This window comes from Taeniopygia guttata, chromosome 1A, assembly GCF_048771995.1.
Source record: "Taeniopygia guttata chromosome 1A, bTaeGut7.mat, whole genome shotgun sequence".
Taxonomy (NCBI): domain Eukaryota; kingdom Metazoa; phylum Chordata; class Aves; order Passeriformes; family Estrildidae; genus Taeniopygia; species Taeniopygia guttata.
In genome coordinates, this window is record NC_133025.1 from 36720800 (window position 1) to 36744544 (window position 23745).

Consider the following 23745-nt stretch of genomic DNA (forward strand, 5'->3'; position numbering starts at 1 on the left):
AACACACATAACAAATAAATGAAAGATACAATAATATATTACTGATGCTGGCACTTTAGCAAGTGTTTGAAGGTTCCCATTCCCTCTCACTTCTCTACTGCTTCCCACCTTAAAAAACCCCAAACAAACCAATAAACCACTTCCTGTAGCATGAGCTGTTCACCACCTATTCATGGAGTCTCTTTTTGTAATGGTTTTATGGGAAAGAAGTCTGAGGTTCCTTCAGAAGCAGCTGACCTATACACAGCAAGTATTTTGCTCATGTAGGCTGTTACTAGACAGAGCATGCTTGAATAGTTAAGCATTATTTTAGCAGAGAGAGAATGTTTTAGGAGAATCCAGGTGTTTTAACACAGGAGTCATTCCCAGGATTTATGAATCAGAATATAGAATCAGCTGTCTTCATCCACAACTTGACAGCTTCTCCAAACAGACTGCTATAGAGGCACTTACCCTGTGACTCATGAAGGAAAATACGGCCTCTTCAGTCTAGGATTCAGTGCTCTATAAATCATCAGAGTACAGCTGCCCACTAATGGCACTTGTTCTGCTCCTTGAACCCTAATTCCATGCTCTGATTACTTTGCAAGTCATCCTAAAAAAGCTCACGGTGGCGTCAGGCAGGAACAAGACCCAGGTTTGTTCGTGACACCCAAGTCTTGTTCAGCCAGGACAATGAGCTGCCTCAGCACCACATGATTTCTCCCCCCGCCTCTCCCCCATCTCTTGTAGGGTTCAAAGTTTGCTCCTAGAGGTTTGTTGCCTACTAGTTGAAAGGGAACTCAAGCCACCAAATACTCACTTTGGGAACAGCACTCTTTAGAAAAAAAGGAAGGGAAAAAGAGGAGCCTAAGAGGAGTCTGGGACAGAGTTTTCATACCATTCCTATCAGAGGTCAGAGAACAGTGAGTAGGTATTCATTAAATACAAACTACAGATACATTAGAAACTTGTATTTCTTTGTGCACTGAAACAAGAGCCTGGTGGACCCAAAACTTTGGCATTGTCAAAAAAAGAAAATCCAAAACAAAACAATTTTATATTTTAAAATGAGTATTCAATTCAAATTCAAGGACATTTTATCAAAACTGACCCTTAAGATGTTCCACATTTCAAATCTCAAACAACAGTAAAAAGTCTATTCACTGAATTTGTATTTTGGAATGGTGTAAAATGACAGTCCAAAAAATTGCAAGCTTTGAATAAAACTTATAGCTATAATAAAAACAGTGCACTTGAGCATTCTCTTAACTCACAGGCTGCTCAAACAAAACCTAAAGAGTCACAAGCTGTACAGAACTATTTAACCTGGATTCTACTTTACATCTTTAATTCAGAACTAAGACTTTACAGGAGTCAACCTAGCTACTGTAAAAAAAGATATGTGCATTAACTGGCAAAAATTAATTTTAGTTCAAAATTATTTTAATGATAAATGAATGTTCTTTAACTTCTCTGTCTTGGAAAAATGAAAGAAATATCTTGTAATAAAGGTATGCTCTTGATACTCAAAATTTAGCTTTAAGATGAGTGTACAACTTGAAATTAAATTCCTCTCTAGTATACACAGTACTTTAAATGTAGTAACAGAAGAGGGGGAAAATGATTATCACTGTCACATAAGAAGGGCTAATGAACTCATTATGCAAGCTATAATGGAACAACTTAAGCAAAACATTCATAAATATTCTAGTTGCTCACCAACAGAAAGCTAAGGCAATCTAGAGGTCATGCATAGAAAAGCCCCAAACAAATAAGTTTCCCTAGTTAAAAAAACTCATTTTCCCATTGTCTCTGTTTTAAAGCTCATTAATACGACACTGAGTAAAGGTTTACATTTAGCTACTCAATGTTATGAGACAGGTCAGTGACCTGTATATTTTTAAGCCAGTAACCTTTTCACTGTTATACCCACACAAAGTGGATGGGATAAAAAATTTAGAAGAATACACTTTGAGAGAACCGGCTGTAACTCCCAGCAACGTACATTCAGTACCAGATTCCAGGCAAGTCCCATCACTGCTTTTCTATTCTCCCTTGGGAAGAAGGGCTGCTATTTCACTTCCATTAGTAAAATCAAGCCCCACATGCACCAATTTTTAAAAAAGGGTGAAGAAAAGCACCTATTAGCAGAAGTAGGAATATTGGTATCTCTTTGACAGAAACACACAAAAAGATGTAATAGCAATGAACCCAAAGACTTAAAATCCTATTAAGAGAACAACTAAGGAAACATAAATATAAGGGAGAGGAAAAGGGAATTGGATAACTTGATTTTCCAAGTCAATCTGATTTGGAGTTTTATGGACCAATATAAATATTTTGATCACCAGAAAGGATGGTAAAGTATACTTCCTTGATATTCCTGACAAGTGAAGCTCTAGGATGCAGTAAAGCAAAAAGATTCAAAGTTTTGTGATTCCAAGTCACGTGTAAGACACCAACAGTTTGAAATGCTTAGCTACACACCACAAACTGCAGCATCAGCTGCAGACACTAAACTGCTTATCCCATTGCAATTTCAATGATACCATTTACACTTGGAAATGCTACTATAATCTTTAAGCCTCTTAATTTTCCTTCAGTATCTTTGTACCGTTTCTCTTTATTGCTCTGATATATCAAATACCACAGAAAAATTTGTGTCAAGACCTGGAATGCAAACTCCATCTCCAGGGGGTGTGGCTGCCTGTGCCCAGGACAGAGTGCTGTGGGAACAGCTGCGTGCAAAAGCAGCAAAAAGCAGGAATTTCCCCCCTTTCCCCTGGGAGCTAGCTGTGCTCCAGATCAGGTCTTCACTTTCCAGAGCAACCCACACCTGCTGCACCCCAACAATCTATTTAAGTGTCTGTTACCACATTTGCCACTTTTTAAAAAGACAAAGGACAGCCTAGCAGGAAATAAAAAAACCACACAGCTGGGTAAGTTAGAGCCTTTAATCTCTATGGCAAGGTAATTTCAAGTCTATAGCAAGGCAATATCCCACTCCAAGGCAACTGCAAGAAGACTTAAAATTTAATTTTCACTACTTTGAACCACAGATCTGAACATGATGTCATCCTGGGAAGTATATTAATAGATTTCCTTTAATCTTTATCTATTGCTGAATCTGAAAAGTTATCTTCAAGATTATCTACAACAAAAGTTAAATACACTTGCCCTTAATTAAAAATGTGTAACTTCTTTGCACACCAAAATTTTTAAGACAGGTTAGGAGGTTGTGTTCCTTACCTTGCTTTTTGACATAGAATATGTGGCATCGTCTTTTTGTGATGCATCATCCTTCCCTTTGTCAAAACCTTAAAGAAAAAACAGCATTGTTGCAAATGATTTAAATTCATTAATAAAATTTATATGAACTAGCTTTTGAAACAAATTTGCCAATGTGGTTTGCATAAAAATGTACAAGTTAATCAGATTTTCCAATAGCATATACATACCAATCTATGCCATTAGTTGAAAACATACCAGCTACTACCATATACACTAATTTAATACTTGCCACTAAGAGGCAAGAACAGTCCACTGTATTTGAATAATGCTGCATCTGATCCAATAACCCAATGAAATGTAAATATAACATGCCAACTTTTGTCGTTTTATTTTCTTATTCTACCCTACCTGCACACATGCAGGCACAGAGTACAAAATAAAGCCTTTTTTTGTTTGTTCATTTCTGAACCTTGCTGTAGCTAGATAATTGTTAAATACCACCTACATGAAAGTCAATCTGATTAAAATCACCAGTCAGGATTTTTTTGCAAGAAAATGGAAAAAAGTTCCTTAAATTGGCCTTGAATTTATACTTTCAACTTGATACTGAAGAAGCATAACTACAAAGCTTTATATTAAAACCGGTGTTGAAATCCCATGTTTTTCTTTTATGACAAACCCCACACTTTCCCAGTACCCAAAAAGAAAAGTAAGTCAGTGTCCATGTGACAATGGAAAAAAAGGGACACAACTGGTATGGGTGCTGCCACACAGCTGCTCTGTGCCAGAAAATATATACTGAGAGCCTGGCACCCTCTCACAGAAAAATTGCCTCCTGTGCTTACAAGACACAACATCTCACTCGTTGATCCATTTCATTTGAAGAGGGTGGTGGCAGCATAATACTTTTATAAACAGGAATAAAACAAATTGCACAATGCAATTATCTGAGTAAGTCAGCATGCCATCATTTACACACCCTCTGAAGGCATATGAGACCATGAAGTCAGGCACGGACTTCAGAACTGCCCAAGCAGCTGAGAAGTCTGGCACAGGAATGTCCAAGAGCTGTACCTATGAGAGGGCACTGCACCCAGCAGGGACACCCTGCACCCACAGACACAGCACCAGCAGTGCATCTATGGACACTACCAGTGCTTTGGAGCATCCCTCTGGGCATGGTCCTGACTTTGAAATAGAAATCGGTATTCTGGTCCCTGAAATGAGAAGGCTTACCAGAGAAACTCCCTGATTTCACAGTCTTCACAGAATGTGAAGGGGAAACTATGAGCTTTGAAAGAATTTTTAACTTTCTGTAGCAGTGTTGGGTATTTTGTCCATAGCAGGATTTTTTTTTTTTTGTTAATATTATTATTTTCAGCCTTCCACAACTTATAATACTTAGAAACACTAAGATAGAACTGATTCATTTGTCACAATTACACATCCCAGAAAGATTCATGGAGTTAAAGGGGCATAAGGTTGATTGCCAGGTCACATGGGAAATCTTAAGATTCCTCTTGATTTTGGTCTGGTAACCAGTCTTTTGATGATTTTTCTCCTTTTATATTTATACTCTCTCTTGCGCAGAGAGTCCTTTGTAAGACCAGATTTTTAAAAATTATATACTTCAGTACAATAACCCATTTTATATTCACGGAAAGGAAGGCCAACACACCTTTACAAACAACTTTTACATATCCTTATAGACGCCCCACCTGAGGCGTAGTTCATTAAATCCTTCATTTTTAAGTTCTTCTAACACACCTGCAATAGATTTGTTCAGCTAATGAAAACCTGTAACGTAGAAGACGATTTGACAACAGGAAAGGAGTTCCTCGACAGGCATCCCTCTGGGATGCCTAGTACTATAGGATTTGTAGCACTACAGAATCCACAAAAAATCCAGACACCAGAAGCCACATTTCCTATATAATACCAAATGCAAGAGCACCTTTTCTACAGCACCAGTTATCAGGCATGAAACAAAGGTTGTCTAAAGCCTCAGAGGCTACACTTGCCCTATTTCACTGAGATGTTCCTGGATTGTACACCAGTCTTAGGCAGTCAAACACACACCAGAACCACAGCAGAGGCTTTCTCCTCATCCAATGCCCAAATGAAATTCCTCAAAAGGAACCAAATCAAACTGAAAATGTAATGCAGGCATTTTCTAATGACTTTCCCATTTTTGTTTATTTAATGGCATATACAGAAGCCTTGGTGAGGGGGAATCAGCGAGGAAGTGCTAAGTCAGGATTGCTCTTACGGAAGAGAAGCTATAATTCCAAGCTTGCTTTCTTAAGCACAACAGTTTTAAGGACTTACACACCCTTATCCAACAGACATATGCTTTTTATTTTCACAAACAAGCTTTGCATCAGTATTACCAAGAAGAAATAAAACCAGAAAGAACTACTCTGTCCCAGAGAGCTGGACATGAAGACCAAAGTTCAGCTGCATTTCCACAAATTTCAGCTCCTTGCTTTCAGTGTCTCAAGCTGGAGAAGTGTGCATGCCAGCTGATTCATGAACTTACCCACCACACAGACTGCTCCCCTCCTCACCCACAGCACAGAAAAGGGCTCTCTCAGGGGTTCCTCAGCAAAGTCAAGTCAGGGTGCTGCACCTCCTGGAACACCTTGCACTGCCCATCTCGGTCTGTGAGGAAACTCAGCCATCCAGCTCTGCATGCCCCACCATCCTACTGGTGACCCTTCTTTGTGTAGAGGGATAAGCTCACAATACAGACAGCTGTCTGGAGCAGAGACTGCCAAAGCACAAGAGGCTACAAGCAGGGTGTAATAAAAATGAAGTGTTTCAAGTTTTCCAGTATTTATCAGCAGTGGTTTTGGGTTTAATATTTTAGCTTACTTGCTCCTTCCCACCCCCATCAGCAGCTCTTTCGTGAAATAACCTGAGCCCATATTTCACAATATAGAAATTCAGGTGTTGAAGACAGTCCCTTCCTGTAATTTCCTCTCTATTGAATCATTTGTATTTATGTATCATTTTCTATGTACAATCCTGAAAGCAATCTTTAGAGTCAGGAGCACCACTACTGTACTTTCTAAAGCAGTTGTGAGCATCAGCGATTGCTTTCAAAGCAACACTACACCTTAACAGGCTTTCTCCCACTGTGACCTTCCTGATCTTAACAGCTCAGGTGGCATGGGCTCTGAAAGCTGATCCCAATGCCAGTGCAGTCAGCTACAGTTCATGGTATGACCCCAGAAGCCAAGGGAAACTGTCTATTAGTACCTTCCTACTGTGAGCACTCACCATGTTCTTCCAAAACTTGCAGGTGAAAATCTACATTAGAACTCACTAGGAGCTTTCAGAGAGATTTAAGAGTCTGACAGAGGAACCAGAACCCTTGCATGCAAGAGGTCAATGAAACAAAATCAAACAGTGCTGCTTTAGAGATTAAGACAGATTATGTAAACAATAACAAAAAAAAAATTCAAAAAAAAATTTCAAAACAAAAAATTTCAAAACAAAAAGATTTAAAAAAAAAATTTCAAAACAAAATAATTTTCAAAACAAAATAATTTTCAAAACAGTGCTGTTGACAAAAACAAGGCTATATACACTGCAAAATTAAAGACTATTTAGGATAAAGACTGTGGCACGGTACAGTTTGAAAAAACCTGTCTAGGTAATAGATTTCAATGTTCAAGCATAACATACACTTTTTGAAGTTTCACCCACAATCTGCCCTTTCAGTCAATTTTGAAGGAAGGGAAAAGCCAAAACCAACCATATAACTCTTACATCTTGAATACTGGCTTTGTGCCTCTCAGTAAATGCCACTGCAATTATGATACATGAGAAAAATACATCAGAAAATAAGCATGTTACTTTTTAATGTCAGATCTATTTTATTCATAAAAGAAATAATTACTATCCACTGGAGGCTCTTTTTCAAACATACAGAAAAAAAAACAGTAGAAAAACAATGCAATGCATGAAAAGATCACAAATGGCAATCCAAGCAGCAATATTACTGACTTCCAAGTGAAAAGAAAGGAACAGCCTGATTTGATTACTGGTGTGCATGTGCAGTTTTGAAGAACAAATACTTCAGCTAGAAAATGCTTCTGGAAGAACTATGAGCTATACTTAGTGGGAATTATCAATACTGCTGCTATATAATAAACACATCAGAAAAAAAGGAAAAATTCTTTTAAAGAATTGAACACAGGGAACCCCAGTCTTTTTAACTGACTGACTTTCAAAAGCTTATTGACAACCAGATTTAAGAGTACAATCCCATATAAACTAATTTAGATTCCTCCATGGACTTCAAAGGCGAAGTAATCAGAAAAGTAAGCAAAGTAATCAGAAAAATAAGCTAAGTCCTTTTATGCATTTTCTAACAGTAGTGTTTTCTTTTGTAAGCACCACATAAAATAAAAAAAAGCTGAAGACTGTCATCACTGTAACTATACATAAGTATATTTAAAACAGACAGTTACTCTTTGCCTAAACCAATCCGAAAGAGTATATCAAGAATGTTCATTAAGCATGCTAGCAATGTTGAAATTCTTCAGAGATATATAAAAGATTCCAAAAGAGCAAGCATTCTTTAATTTTATGTACACACTTGAATTTTTAAATTAAAATCCGCTTTCCGTCTATTCTGCATTTTAAATATTCATTGTCTGCTTAAGAACAATGACCAGCTTCAGCTGCAGAATTCTATACAGAAAGGAAGCAAATACAAAATCAGACCCCTTTTTTTTTCCCACAAATTACCAGACTACACATATTTATTTTAAAGGTAGGAAGCACCTGGCTAGTTGCCAACCCCATGCTTTCAAGCTTTGAGATCTTTTATTTCATAAACAGCTTGAATAAAACTCAGCATTAGATTCTTGGTAGAAGGCTAATTTTTTCCTGAAATAGAGTGAAAGGAAACATTCCAGGAAAAAAAAAGTTCAATAAGACATGGTGTCTGCAACCTCCCCCATGGTCTACACCCAAATCTGCTCCGGGCCTTCAGAACAAGAGCTTACAAATTCAGTGAGCCATGCTGTGGGAGGCACACAATAGAAAGTGAAAACTATTTTATTCCCCTCTTTCCGTCCCCCCCAACATCCTGGCCCTGTGGGACTACATAATAAAGTGCATCTCTGCGCATGCACAAGACAAATCACACATCCAGAGCAATTCTGGAAAGAATGCACAGTTTGTACTATGTCTCCTTTCAGGAATGGGTGACCTTGTAACACAATTTCAAGCACTGAGGCTTTCTTGAAATAAACTGCTGAAATTCAGGTACCTATGTCAGAAGTGCACATTATGAACAATGACATGCAATGATCTACAAAGTCATTTCAATATTCCAGTACTGATGTTCAGGAAACAACAAATCTGAGCAAAATGAGATTGAAGCCCTTTCAGGGGTTTCAAGTCTTCAAAATCTTGCACTACAGAGGTTAGCAAGGCTACGTTTTTAGCCCTCATTTTCTATCTTGTCATTTTATGTCAAACCATTGATGACCAGCCTGCAGATTTTCCAGTAGTTACAGCTAAATGAAAACCTTCTTCTCTACCGTACAATTTAAAGTAGATCCATTATGTGTGTGTTGGAGGTGGGGGGGCAGGGGAGGCAGTGGAAAGTACAAGAGAGGAAGGCATTTATAAACCACATCACAGAACCTCAGCCCTAAAAGCCCAAACAACCAAAACAAACATTCCAGTCAGTCTCAAATACACCAATGCATTTTAAAGTGAGATTTGTGGCAGTGTGAAAGCTAACTTACTCGTTCCCCTGTCTGCAAATCTTGCCACTACAAAGGGCTGTTATCTAACTGCATACAAGAATACTCTTTCTGATTTCTACCGACATCTCGGTACATTACTTTCATTCAAGCGTGAAAATTTGAGGTAGAAATTCTATTCACTTCTGTACATTTTAAGAAATGCAAGAGCAAAACAAACCTGGTAAAGCAGGAGAGAGCTCGTTATATCCGCCAAATGAAGCATTCCGGACGAGCTTTCGGCCATCAGCTCTTGGAGAAAAGACAGATGAAATCCCAGCACATGAAGAAAACCTACGTCGCACTGGACCTGCTTCCTTCATGAGTTAAGGTGTTTGTGTAAGGATTATGTTCTCTGTGAAAGCTGGTTAGCATAAGCTGCTGGGAGCAAGAGTGTTGCAGTAGCAGCTTTTTACCTCACATTCTGATGAGTAAGATACAAAAGAGGAAAAAAAAGAAACAAACGAAGGGCGCACATGAAAAATGCAATGAAGAGACAGAGGCTGCCAAATCAGCAGCAAGCCAAGCAACACTATACTCCTCTCATCAAAGCTCTTAGGATGCTTAAAGTGGAATGGCTTTGCTTCAACTCCTGTTTTCTGGGAAACACACCACATCTCATTTTTTACTGCTCAGTTTTAGTCCTACTCATTTCTAAGTATACAAAAATGGTATTGATGTTTTAAGGATTCCTTAAATTGAGTTCCTGTTAGTCTTTCAAGTCCCAAATTTATGCTGCACAAAGGACAACTCATGAGCTTTGTGGCTTCTCTGTTTGATATTGTGGCACACTATGGGAATCAGAAAAGGGAGTCAATCGTTTACATTACACAGCCAAGTTGAACTTCCCTGTTCAGGCACTCACCTAACTAGCTTCTGTCAACTGACTGCCATGGCCTCTACATCTTGATTTCTTATTTTTCTTTAAAAGGTGAGGCAAATGCTTTTCTTCTTAAAACTCTCCCATATTTTTATAAACAAACTACCCTGACTCATGGAAGAGCTGCCCTAAATAATCTCCACAATAAAGGCTTTTTATTATTAATGCCCCAAATATTTTATTCAATGAATAAAACACTTAAATGGGCCAGCTTAAATTTTAAACACAAAAAGGATTCCAGTAAACTGTGGTTCAAGACTAGAAATCTGCTGATCCAAACTCCTCCTGCTGGCAGCTACCAGAATGAAGTCAAATAATCTCTCCCCAACCACCTTCATCCACTGCTGGTTACATCAGCAGCCTCTTTGCTGCAAGGACTAGTGTGCACAGCCACCCTCTTGCAAATGTGGAACTTCCTTCCTATTTGGTGCCTCTCTGCTCGTCCCATTTGCCCCATGAAACCTTACTTCTGACAAAATAGGGTTTGAAACCTTCTCCACTAAAAAACAGGACAACAGGACACCAAGAACTGCCTTGAAAATAAGAACTTGAATTCTCACCTTACTCCATACTCTCCTTTTCTTACAAAGTGAATCACATGCCATAAATTAAATCAATAGCAGCATGAAAATTATTAACCCTCAAATAACATTTACCCTATGGCCTTAAACAAAGAAGTGTTGTTAACTTCCCAATATATGACAAGGCAAAAACACGTAACAGAAAATGTAAAGATGAGGCACAGATGGACATCAATAAAAACCATTGTATGCTATATGAAAAACACAATTCACTTAAGCACGGGGAATAGGAAAAACTGGATAAGCATCATGTATTCAGGCCTGTCTCTATTTATCCAATCCTGTGTCTCACACTTCCTTCAGCTGAAACAGTCCTTGTCCAGATGGCCCAGAAGGAACAGAAAAAGCAGCTAAAAAACTAAAGGAGTGGAGTGGCAGGGCAATGAGGAAGAAATGCAAGGAGGGAGAACACTAGCTTTTTTTCTGTTTGGTTTTGCTTTGGTTTTGTTTTAATAAACACAGCTCCATATCACCTCTCCAAATCTGTCCTAACTACAAAACAGAGCAAATCCCTCGGTCCAAATCTACTCATAATATGCATTTTCTTTTTTTTTTTTTTTTTCTAACTAAAATCAAGAGAAAGCTGCGGTAGAACTCCCCTTACACAGAAGGAACTGTATCCTCTCATTACAGAGCTACCTTGCCCAGTTAATGGGGCTGTTATCTCCTCTTTCAGAGTCAGGGCTGTGACCCTGCCCAGAACACTCTGCTGACACTAGTAGCTGGCCCTTTCCCGTCTCTCCGTTCTGGAATGGCTGGGTCACACACACTGAGGCAGGGGAGGCTCCTCCATCAGACACCCGCACAGCACTCCGGCTGCATCTGCCCCCAGCTGCTGGGCCCTACCTGCCAGCCCACCAGCTTCTTTCACAGCTGGGTCTTCTCTGCCACCTTATCTTCACATTCCTAAGGAGCAGCTGTATTTCCAGGGGTTTCAGGAAACAACACAATCCTGAAGGCCTTTCCCTTACTTCTGTCCATGCCCTCTCAAGTCCCTTGACAGTGCTCGTGTAGTCAAATGGTAAACAGACACAGATTAAAATACTTATTTCTCCTTCCTATGCCCTTTTCTCCAATTAGAACTGAAACTGAACTCTTTGGGTAGATACAATTAAGAATTTCAACACAGATAATGTTACATTTCCCCTCTCTGAGGCTCTCTCCAGTCAAGGAAGCTGTTATCCAAGTATTCTGAGTACCTTCTGCTTTAACTCAACAGCAACACAGGCTCCGAGTCCTTTACCAAAATATAACTCTGTCTCACCACTACAACAGAGAAGGAAAAGAAAAAAATCTAACTTACACTTCCTCCTTCATCTCCTCACCCCTTCCCCCTAAAAAGACAAAAAAAAAAAAATCCCATAAATCCTTTGTATTCTTTTCTCCTTCCTAAAAATAAACTCAGACAGAATAGGTCCATCTACTGATGAAATCAGACTTTGTGATCTTAGACTAACATCCCAGGCAGCTTTCTATCTTTTTGATATTAGTTTTGAGTGCTTTAAAATATAAATACTTGGAAAATGTACTCCCATAAACAGCTTAGAAGTTTACACAGTTTCAGATATGCACAAATAGAACTACAGCCAAGTCCAACTGTGTAAGTCAGACACGGCAGAAAAGCCTGCATAAACAAGGAAGTATCTGCACTTTAGCTTAAAGGCATCAGATGCATGACACAGTGTATCTATACATGAATATATGAGCCTTTTCCTAACAAAATTTTAAGTCACTGTAGGAGGCAATAGACTAAGTATGCCACTGAAACAGAAAAAAAGTTTCCCAGTTTCTCTGTTTTATAAAACACCTATATCAATAGGAATACAAAAATCCCTACATTACTGAAATATTTAGTTCATGTATCTTGGGGCAGGAGGGTGGCGGGGGAGCCCAAGGGGAAGAATCCATTCTCAGTCAACCTCTTTAGAGGAGAACAACTTACTTGATGTATTTATTTTTCTAAAGGACAGAACCCATTTCTCACATCAGATATTGAATCAGGGCTTCTTCAATAGTAAATAGTAAATGCTAGCTGTAAAACCAATGCTAATCCTGTGCTTAAGACATTCTTCCAGATATTGCCTGGAGCAAAAGGTAAAATCTCAGTGTACAAAACAAAGTCAAATAGAAGATACGTGGAGTTCTGACAACTTGCGAACACTTTTGACAAAATCTGGTTTTAGTTTTAAAACATTTCTCCACTGGAAAAATATTTACAACTGAAAAAAACATAGTCTTAAAGAAGGTCTAAAAAGACCTCTCTAAATTGTAAAGGCATTAATTCAATGAAATTGAACTCAAATCAAATCTATCTGGACTATCCAAATAAGGAATTTTGACTATAATAATCCTTTTTATAGAGATTTTAGAAGTTTAGACTAACACATTCTAAAAACTGATACTGATGCAGTAATACAGAAAGTAGTAAGACTATGGATAGTGATGCAAAGTAAAAAAAATAATCCTTTTCCTCTTATAGGTACCCAAGGAAAAGCCAGAATCTTCTTAAAACCAAACTCTGTGAAAGCTAGAGAGAGAAGAAAGAGGAAGGAAAGCTTGGTGTAGCAGAGGAAGGCAGACACTTTTCAGACTTGCCCTGCAATTTTGACAGTAATTTGCCCTGACATTTCAACATTACTACCTTTTCCAGTAGAATTCTCCCCCCAGTCCATGAAAAGGTCATAAATAATTCTCTACATGCAGTAGAATTATTTTGCAGCATGTAGAAAACAGAAAAACAGGTAGACAATCATAGCTATCAAGGTTTTATCTGACAACTGATTTTCACATGTGGATTTGAAGTAAAAGTGGTTTTTTTCCTATTTAATAAAAAGGGTATTGAAGGTATACCTGCCTTCAGCACTGATAGTGGATTCAGAAAAAAAAAATACCTAAACCATGAGGCTACAAGCTGGAGAGTAGTTGAGAGGCAAATTTCTTTCATCAAATATTCTTCTGTTCTCTGGTATTCCCAAGTCCAGTGCAGTTTAGCTGAGGAGCAATTCCAAAGGCAAGCCTGAGAGTGGTGACCAATGACCACCAAGACACCCCATGCACTGCTGCTAACTGTACTCCGCTGCACCTCCTCACTTGCTAACAGCCTGCTCAGCTCCTCCCACATGGAGTAAATAGCTCTGCTCAGTGCTCAGGTTTCAACACTGTCATCTCAACCCTTACAAAATTCTCAAAGTCATGGCACGGGTTCAAGGAGGCCAGTCCTGGAGAGACTGTGAAGAAGAAAGAGAACTTGCTTGAGATGTTTTACATCAATCATTGCTGTGCCTATTAAACCCAGTACCACACTTTCATAAAGCTATAATCCACACAGAAAGCAGAATATGCAATTTACCCAAGCCACAAATACTGGGTGGAGTAGCATTTCAGAAATGGCAAGTTGTAATAAACACAATGACTTGCAGAGAGGAATGTGCCAGAGTACGCATGGCACATTATGGCAGTAAGAAAGCAGGAGGTCAAGATAATGTATTCAGGAGACTAACCACACATAGCAGAACTTAAAACATTTTACAATAAATTCAGTTTTATAACACAGACTCAGATCAGATTATTTAGGGCTCAAGCTCCTTCTTCCTACTGTGACCAGAGCCTCACTCACATCCTATTTAAGACAAGCATCACTAAGGTTATTCCAAATACGTTACACAGTTTTGTGGAACTAGGGGTTCACTTCCACACTCTGTTGAAAAACTGAAAAGTGACCACCTGTGTCCCTAGGCTGAGGACCCCACAGCAGAATTAAGAGGCATTAATCCAGTATCACCTAAAGAACAACCAGGTGCCCATGGCTCCCACACATTGCTGATTACAAAATACTTCCTCATCATCAAATGCAAGGCAAGATAAATTAAAATACCTCCTAATAAAACAAGAAAGACTAAGAGTCTCCAAGCATGAGGGCTTTCAAGGTTTTAGAAAGAATTCTTATGTGGCAGGAGAAACCAAAAGTGTTAACATTTTTCTAAGACATAAAATGCATTTACTCTGCAGAGAAGGTGCCTTACTTCACTTACTGTTAATATTCAAGTATTAAGAAAAAAGCTTTTTGGAGAGCCTCAAGTAGACCTTTAACAGTTCTTCTTTAGCAGTGAGACAATGAGATAAACTTATGGGAAGATGAGTGAAGTAACAAAGCATGACATGCTTAGTAATAAACTGCTCTTACTGTGTCAATATAGTAAATTATTTAGCCATTCTTCAGCTTCTCTGTTCAAAGAACAGACACAGTGAAGCGAAAGAGGAGACTGCATGAAATTACTCTATGACTAAGTCTGCCTACATGTAGAGACTAAACACACAGGAAACCTAAAAAGAAAACCAGAAATTGCTATTAAAGATAAAATATAACCCAACTATCCAGGAAATAGCTTGGTTTGGAATCAGATAGATTGGCAAGATTTTGTCATTTACAAGCCAAATACTCTTATGAAAAAGAATTACTAACACACTGAAAGCACAAGCTGAAAAAAAATACCAGCCCAAACTAGCATTTCAGCAGTGATCAACTCCCAGTGGAGTTACAGCCTCACCTGTGCTCAGTGCATTACTGGCAGTGTTACTTCTCTCCCCAGCTCCAAGGCAGTTCCCTGCTGTGTGGCTTCAGTCTCATGCATCCATATGAAAGAACAGGCTCTTGTGACCCTTTCGCAGAAATGTGCCCAGAGCACCTCAGCCATATGTCTGTCTCAGGGCAGAGTCGCTAATACTTCAAAAAGGCTTTGAGTTCACTGTTGCAGGGCTGCATCTTTCCTTCTACAGGTCCACAGCAATTTGCCTTCCACTGACAGCTGGTTAAGAGGAGATGCATTGCTGTTTCTTCAGGGCTTCTTGCACACTGAGCACCAGGAACTCAGAACAGGGATGACAGTCAGGAACTCCAAGAGCTTTGTTACTGCCCAGTGAAACAAACTGTGCTCCTGCTGTCAGCTGAGCCAAAAATTGAAACAAATGTTTTTTTAAAGATGCAAATTGCACAGGTCAGCAACAAATCAGCTTTAACTTGTTATTTGCCTTGGGTACACAGTCAGTAATGTCTGAGTGTGATACTTTCTGGGTCATTAAGGCTCCAAAGGCATGTCATCCCTTCAACAGCTAAGAACTATACTTTAGGACCTACTGCTTGAAAATGCCTGTTCTTCACTTTCCATCTTCTCTCACAATACAAAAATAGTTAAAATCCTATTTTCTCAAAAAATGCAGCATCCCGTGGATTAAAATCCCAACACCAGTATATCCTCTAAATGTTTCCTATGCAGTTGTTTAAAGTACAAGTTCAGCACAGCCAAAAATGCCCTCACTCTTTTCCAGAATCACCTTCACTTCCTTCCAATGCATGGTGATCATCATCAGTAGCAGACATGTAATTTTGTTTTCACTGTCAACCCTCCTCCCTGCATCTAGTCGCTTCTGTTTCTCAGTCACTGAGAAGTGCAAACTGAATTACCAACTACCACTGCTCTGCTGGAATAGAAAGGGGGATCCTGTTTCTTATCTCCCGACAGGTTCCTTCTGGGCACACACATCCCCCACAAGGACACACCCACATTTTCACCTCATCTGCATCTCACTCATGTTTCGAATAAAGACAGAAAAAATATAGAAAAGTCTGACATTTTCAAGCAGTCTATTACAGAATTTTTAATAGTACTATCTTAACTAGATTCCTCTATTTAACACAACTATTGCTATTTAAGCATCTGTGGTGTCTTCATAAAATGTTTGAAATATGTCTTAAGAAAATATTATTAAGTTAAAAACATTTATCATTTATAAGGAGACTGCTGGCTTTTTTCATTAATTTTATGTGATCGCTATTTCTGCACTAATTCATTTTATCAAAGAAATAAATCAGTATGCTTGAGTTAATAAGATTTAAGAATTCAATTTACCAGGGATAATTTGACATAAACAGATGACATCAGCAAGTAGAGTTCTGCTCTACAACTTCTGAAAATGCAGTCTTGTACTTTTTATTTTTAATGTTAATTTTTAAACTGCAAAAAAATAATTTTGTCAATTATTCCTTTTGGTCACATGCTAGTTTAAAAAAGGAAACATTCCAAAAGTAAGTTTGATAAAGTTTAGTTGTTTGTTCATTAATAGTTAATAACATTTTAACCAATGCAAACACAGAATATGAGCTAAATTAATATCATACTATCTGTGTGTCAGCTGCTAGAACTGAACGATGATTTAGCAGTGATAACATCTATATGCACTATGCTTAAAAAAATATGGTCTTGGTGAGTTTGAAAGGCCATGCTGCCCACTAGGGCCCAAAGACACACCATACCACAAATATAAGCAAAGCTTCACAGATAAAGTAACTCTCCACAATCATTGCAGCTTCCATCAATAGGCTACTGAATTATTTAGGTCCTACTCCAAGTCTGACAAGTCTAAATAAAATACTGAGCAAAAAAACATAGTATAACCATTTAGTCTGTTCAAGACACATTAGTTGTAGCATTATGATAAGGACTAGGCTATTCTGACACTCTAGTTAACTACCTGATGGACAAGGCAGGAATAAGTTACGTCCACAAAAACTAAAATTAAAAACCTATCTCAGGATCAACGCAATATATGGCCGAGTTAGTGCCTGGCCACTAAAATTCTAAACTTTCTACCTAAACAAGTTAAAATCATTGTGGAAAAATCTCCACCATCTTTTTTTTTTAATACATTTCCATCAAACAACCTTGCTAAAGCTTCCTATGGAAGTAAGTGGGCTCTCCACACCTACACAGACCAGTCTGTAGCCTCACAGGTAAGCTACTTCAGCCTCAGAATTAAAGGACAGTATAACTTCAAGGATATTGAAAATATTTTGCAAAACAGTGCAAAGATTATATAGAACAGTGACATTTTAAATAGACTTTTGCTGAACAACCACTAGACACTGTTGCCAGATCAAACTGTACTTTACATTTCTAAAATAAATCTGTATTGGACTCCAAGAAGACCCCATCTCTGTCTCACACAACATACTAAGCTCCATCTCACAAGAGTGACAGGAATGAGGGAGGAGGAAGACCTGTCCTAAACTAAGAAACCAAGTACAGGAAAATAGAAGCTTTCTGAAATCCAGAGCTCTGGTCAGAAATGAAAACACAGTATTTATACACAGCAGCACCTACAACGATAAAATACCACTTACCACTTTACATTGACAAGTTACATGGTTCTCTTCGTTCCAAATAAGCAGTGAGTGGCTCAAACTAATGTTAAATGTTCACCTCCCCGCCCTTGCATTAAGACTCATTGTAGTTTTAACCATATTAGTAATTCTTGTCATAAGGATCTTACTTAAAACACAGGCAGATGACAAAAATTAACCTTGTTCCAGTAGATTTTCCAAAAAATGATCACTGAGCATGTCTGTCCCTAGCCAGCTGCTGGACAGCCATGGTGGTTTCCACATGAACACCAAAGTTAGTGCTGGTTGTTCAAAAGTCTGCCCCATCACGGGCTTTGTTTCATTCTGACTCACCTGATTCTGAGCTACAGGTTCTATGCTTAAGTGGCCTTGCAACACAGGTGCTTTTTATTCAGGCTGCAGGAAACAATCTAGGTAAAAGTGGCCAAATAGCATTGCACCTCATCCAACTGCCCAGCAGCAAAAGCTAAGTACCTGTGTCACAGTTCTCCCTTATATATATGAAATCAGTTCTTTGTAGATGGTAGCATACATTTTCAGTTTCTATTCTGTCATTCTGTGCCTAGCATGATACTGAATTGTTTATTTACATTACTCCTAAGGAGGACTTCAGTTGTCAGTGACTATAAATCTTTCTATTCAGTTCCTTGTAAATGCCTTCAAATTCTGTATCTAAACATTTCCTGTCTCATTATAGGACATCACAGGCACATTGTAAAAACCTTGGTTAACTGGATTGCAGTTGCAACAGCCTCACTCCGTCATATTAAGCTCTGTTTTAGGTCACATTTTTCAGGCTTCCACTACGTCTCTCTTTCTCCATTGTAATAAGCTCACCTTTTTGCCAGCACTGTAATTTTGCCATGGGAATAACTACCATTGAATAGTCACCCAATTTTTAAATGTTGGTCAGCCTACTCTGTAAGAATCAGCTCCCAAGCCGTAGGTAGGCTGCCAGACAGTAACTGTGGGTTGCTGAAGCCTGGCCCACGTTGTACCATTTCTCTACTAAAATTTAATGCAAGCCAAATTTCTTGTCTCATGAAAGTACAGCCTTTTATCTAGCAGAACTCCTGGAAAACTAAGTCAGTGATGACTGATGCTAAAAATGGCACAAATACATCTAACTGGCTTAAATTCGCTTATATAAGCCCTAAAATATTCAGAAGAAAAAAAAATTCGGAGACAAAACTTAATATCTGCAAGGAGTTTGATGTAGGACAATCAAGTGCTTTTCAAGCCCATTTTAATGATTTTCCTGTGAGTGAAAGTCCTGAAGAAACACTACAGTTTGACTTTATAACTTAGTGGGAACATCAATATTAAAAGAAAGTTTATTAGAATATTCAAATACACTTAGATAACACCAGCATTTATCTAGTAAAGGATACAACACAGTACAGAGAGAAAATAACTAAAAGTTCTTTCAATTTTTATTTTTCAATATAATAAAAATTATAAACTAGTTATATTTATATTATACAGAAAGTATTTCCAGACTAAGCTTGACATAAGCCAGAGGACATCAAGTGCTGTTCCAGTGAGATAACATCAGGAATTAGAAAATATATCCAAGCTAGCTGTGTGTAGTACCAAAAATACTACCATAATAACGTTAAAATACACTAAAATACCATCAGATTCAGGATTGTAATGACTGTCTTTGTTTCAAAGTTTTGTTCTTGTCTAATAGAACTGAATGGGAAAACAGGAATATGATCCAAATTTAGCTAAGACACTGCCTTATAACTCTGAAACACTAGTATCTTTGACAAAAGCAAACTATGGCAGTTAAGGAGACTCATACCAAAACCAGTTAAAAATATAAAATCATGTCAGGAACATTACTCATGAAAAAAACTAAAGGAAGAATGGATGACTAGCATGGCGGCCAATAGCAAAAGGGAAGAGAATATCAATTTAAAAAGGCTGAAGTTTTCACTAAGAACTTTACACATGCCAAGAAAGATGTCCAATGATTTCCTGAGCAACACACACAAGTAGCTTCAAATGCAAATAAGCACACGGAGACCAACTATTGCTTGTTTATTTGTTTCTTGAATAGTCTATTAGCATGTCAGGTCTACTAGTGAGTTTCACTTTCCATTCAGTCAGTTTTCATGGATCCACAGAGTTTGTTTCCAACAGGTTTAGCAAGGCAGAGGGACTGCTTGAAAGCTGGCAAAAAAACAGTGTTGAGACTTTTTTTTCCTTTGTCTAAAGAGAAGGGTCTTTCAGTAGAAGTAATTTCATTACTTCTTTATTACTGAAGTAATTTAACGTATCTTTCCACAAAAGTTCCACTTATGATACATCATAACACTGCTGCATGAAGACACAACTTGAATACTGAGAAAATAACATTACTTTGGGTTTTACAGGACTACATAAATAATAATTTAACATCATGTGAACTGCTCTCCCATCAAACAAATCATATCACGCCTTAATAATCTAGTGCATCATGTAATGCATTTTTTCCTGTTTCAGATTAAACACAAAGATACAAATAATTACACACAAATTTTCAATATGCTTTCTTCCTTACCCCTTTATTGTAAAAAGCAGTGATTTTGAACCAGTATTTGGAGCATATAATGTCAGAATTTAAGTTCTTTAAAACCTCTGTAAAAAATAACTTTGTCTTACCATGACTGTGGGCAGTTCCTGGACTGAGACAGGGCTGGAGTAACTCTTTAGTTGGAGTAAAATAGGCTTCTTTCCCCGGGTGCTGGTTCATTTTTCCTGGAGTTATAGGCTGGTCATCACTGCTTGTTACCACTGCTGAAATACAAAATGGGTGCTCATTCAAAGATGTTATGTGCTTGTGCATAGATTTCTATTAAGAACTCCACTGCTGTTTATGAAACTGGTATTCAACTAGTCTGTTGCAAAACATTTCATTGTAAAAACTGAGGTTTTCAAACCAGATATTTGCTTTGGAGAGGATGGCAGAAAGAAGCCAGTGAGACATGGTAGTATTTTTGGTTTAAGACATGAGGCAAAGGATGAAAACAAAAATTAGCATGAGGTTGGAAAGCCTTATACTCAATAGAGATACAGCATTGAGCTGTTGCTTATCTTCTGGAACACTTATTTTCTTTGCCACTTTGAGATAGCTTTTGGTTTAACTAGCCTCAACTCAGCCAACCCATGAAACAGCTTGCCAGATCAAGCTGTACCAACCCAGAAAGCTAAGATGAATGTCTGTATATACATCACAAGCAACAAGTCTTAACAATACAAATCATGTACAAATTCTGTCAAGGCAAAAGCTTAAAGCAGAACAGTTACTCTCCTTGAACCTCATCAGTCTGAAAGAGTTGTCTGGTGTTTTCCTACCTATTTCTAGGATCACCTGGCCAGCCATCCTGTTTCATAGTTTCTGTACATTTCATTAAGCTGCAGACAACAAAACTCTACCTTTTTCATAATCAAAGAATGATTGTGTCTGTAATAACTGTTGGGTGAAAGCAGATATACTGACAATGTGTTCAAAGAGGGAAACAAGCAATATTTACTAAATAAAAGACTGGAACTTACAACATGGATGATTTTAAGAGTTCCCAAGCTTTCCTTAAAAGTTCAGCAGAAGATTTGAGTCAAACCAAACAAGTTCTATTCTCTGGATGGACTCTGCAAAGTACAAAGGCCTTCTTAGCTTTATCACTACCCTTATTACAGTAGTGGAAACATTTTGCAGCAAAACCTGGAATGAACACAAAGCAGTATGAAAAAAATAAAAAGGTGCTTCAGTGTCCAGAGAAGGGCAAGGAAGATAGTGAAGGGTCTGGAGCACAAGTCTAATGAGGATGGCTGAGAGAGCTGAGGTTGTTTAGCCTAGAGAAAAGGGGATTCAGGGTAGATTTTACTGCTGTCTACCACTACTTGAAAGGTAGTTTTTCCCAAGTAACAAGTGACAGGACAAGAAGAAACAGCCTCAAGTTGTGGCATGAGAGGTTTAGATTGGATATTAGAAAAGACTTCCTCACCACAGGGCTTCTCAAGCACTGGAAGAGGTTGCCCAGGAAGTGTCACCAATCCTGGAGGTATTTAAAAAGATGTGCAGATGTGGCACTTGGGGACATGGTTTAGTGGTGGACTTGGCAATGCTGGGTTAACAGTTGGACTTGATTTTTAAATGTGTTTTCCATCCTAAATGATTCTATGAAGAATGCAAGGATTGCAGTACACCCACCTGTATTATTTTTCTACATCAGATAAGTCATCTAAAGCTCTGCTCCAGACAAACTATACTCTATGTGAACTGTTGCTGAGGAAAAATATGTGAGGAAATTGACAAGAGAGGCAACAAGCTCATTTTACCAGTTCAGAATTCAAATCCATCAGTGCCAGAAGGCTGATATTTCAAAGTAGCATCTGATTTTGCTCTTCTTCTTGTACCAAACTAGCTGTTTATTGTTCTGCAACTACAAGTAAGGCAAAGGGGGGAGCAAGACAGCTGCTGAAGTCTTGGGAAGAGACCATACCACAGAAGGTCTTGTATGTGAAAATAAAAGGGGTAAAGAAACATCTGCTTCACAGGTTTGCACAAAATGAGTCGCTGCAAGGAGAGTAAGCTATACTTGTTTTAATGTTTTAAGGTGTACAGTGCACCGGAGGAGGACCAGCTTTCACCCAACTAGCTGAAAACTCCTTTTGACAAGCTACTGGCCACTTAGCTTCTGCAGGGATGGGATTTCTCAGTCTGCTGTGCTCTGCAGGTGCCCCCACCAGCCCCTATGCCACTGCAGCAGATGACACTGTGGGCTCCACAGCAGTAACTGCACTAGCAAAGCCTCTCCTGAGTAACCTGTGCAGAAGGCTTGCTTGTGAATAGGCAGCATGCAGCACTGCTAACACTTTCTTAGGCTTTAAGCTTTGGGAATTCCAAAGGTTTCTTTAAGCTGTCACAATGCAGTAATTTCAGGCACTAGCTGCCAGTAACCCACAGCATAAGCAAGCTCTGCACACAAGAGTTACTAAAGCATGAGCTACATTCAGCACTGGGGACTCTGTCACACTAACGGGACTACAAGCTTCAAGCTCACTGTAAAATCCATATTCCTTCATTAGGAGTCAATTAGGTCCTGCAACAACTCCTAGAACTGTCAGAAAGGCTCTTTTCCTACCAAACAGAGTTTACGTATCACCCAATATATAATACCATGTAGCAAGCACTTCACATGCCTGGGTATTCAAGGTGAACTTCTTAAACCAAGTGGGTTTTTTAGAAATTCCATCTATAAAGCTAAAGAATTTTTGGCAGGAGAGGTTTTTAATCTCCTTTTTATGCAAATCAGCATAAAAGTATTAAACAAATGGAAATAAATCAGTTAAGAACATAAGTATTTATTCACATCATAGCAGCCACTACAAGGACGTTGCAAAATGCCTCATCCTAATGCTCAGACATTTGTTCTGAGGTGACGGAGAAGACAAGGCATTATTTTAGAGAATAAACAACAAATAGTAACTATCAAAGCCTCCTTGTGACTCTTTAGAAGTCACATTTCAATACCAACAGAACTGTTGAGAGTTGAGAAAAAAAACTTTGTTCATATTCATAATGGTCATGAAATTCTAATATAAAAGTTTGTCAGTACAAGTCATACCTTAGAAGAAATATAAATTGGGGTCTTTTCAGCTGATTTATTTCAGGTAAAGCTATGAAAAAAAATCTGAATAGTCAGATTCCCACTTCTACTTCTAGAATGAGCCTGTGAAAGTGCCTACACCACTGAAAATAGCACAAGGACATCATATACAGGAAGAGGTTTATTACAATTCAATTCAACACTGGTTTTTAATGTCTATAATAAGCTATATCAGCTAAGACTCCTGCTTCTGCACAGATTTCTCACAGAAAAAACCAAACAATTTGTGCCTCCACCTTTCTTTTTCCCACATAAACAAACTCTTAACCCCAGGCAAAATTACTCTGCCAATATTACCATACTAATGCCCACAAACCAATGACACAAAGTAAGTCTTTGGATGCATGTAAACACATACATACATCTGAAGTTTTCCCTAGCACCTCACCAGATCAAATCCTACAGAATTACAGTATATATATACCTGTTCAATTCTGAATATGGAAAATTACTGAAATTAAAGGAACCATAT

The 23745-nt window shown here is 38.3% G+C and overlaps 1 protein-coding gene across 11 annotated transcripts in view; it reads right to left on the minus strand.

Annotated features, from left to right (window-relative positions):
* Window positions 1–23745, minus strand: part of OSBPL8 (oxysterol binding protein like 8) — an 84814-nt gene that overhangs the window by 25151 nt on the left and 35918 nt on the right. For 3 of the 11 annotated variants that reach the window (XM_072923098.1, XM_072923104.1, XM_030260228.4), the window contains 2 exons: window positions 20266–20400; window positions 3232–3299 (listed from right to left, as the gene is read on the minus strand). In XM_072923098.1, the coding sequence (XP_072779199.1) occupies window positions 3232–3299; window positions 20266–20400 (203 nt within the window). Of the gene's footprint in view, window positions 1–3231; window positions 3300–9159; window positions 9430–20265; window positions 20401–21159; window positions 21326–23745 lie in introns of those variants that run through there. The other 8 variants (XM_072923105.1, XM_072923101.1, XM_072923103.1 and 5 more) reach the window with 5 other exon arrangements.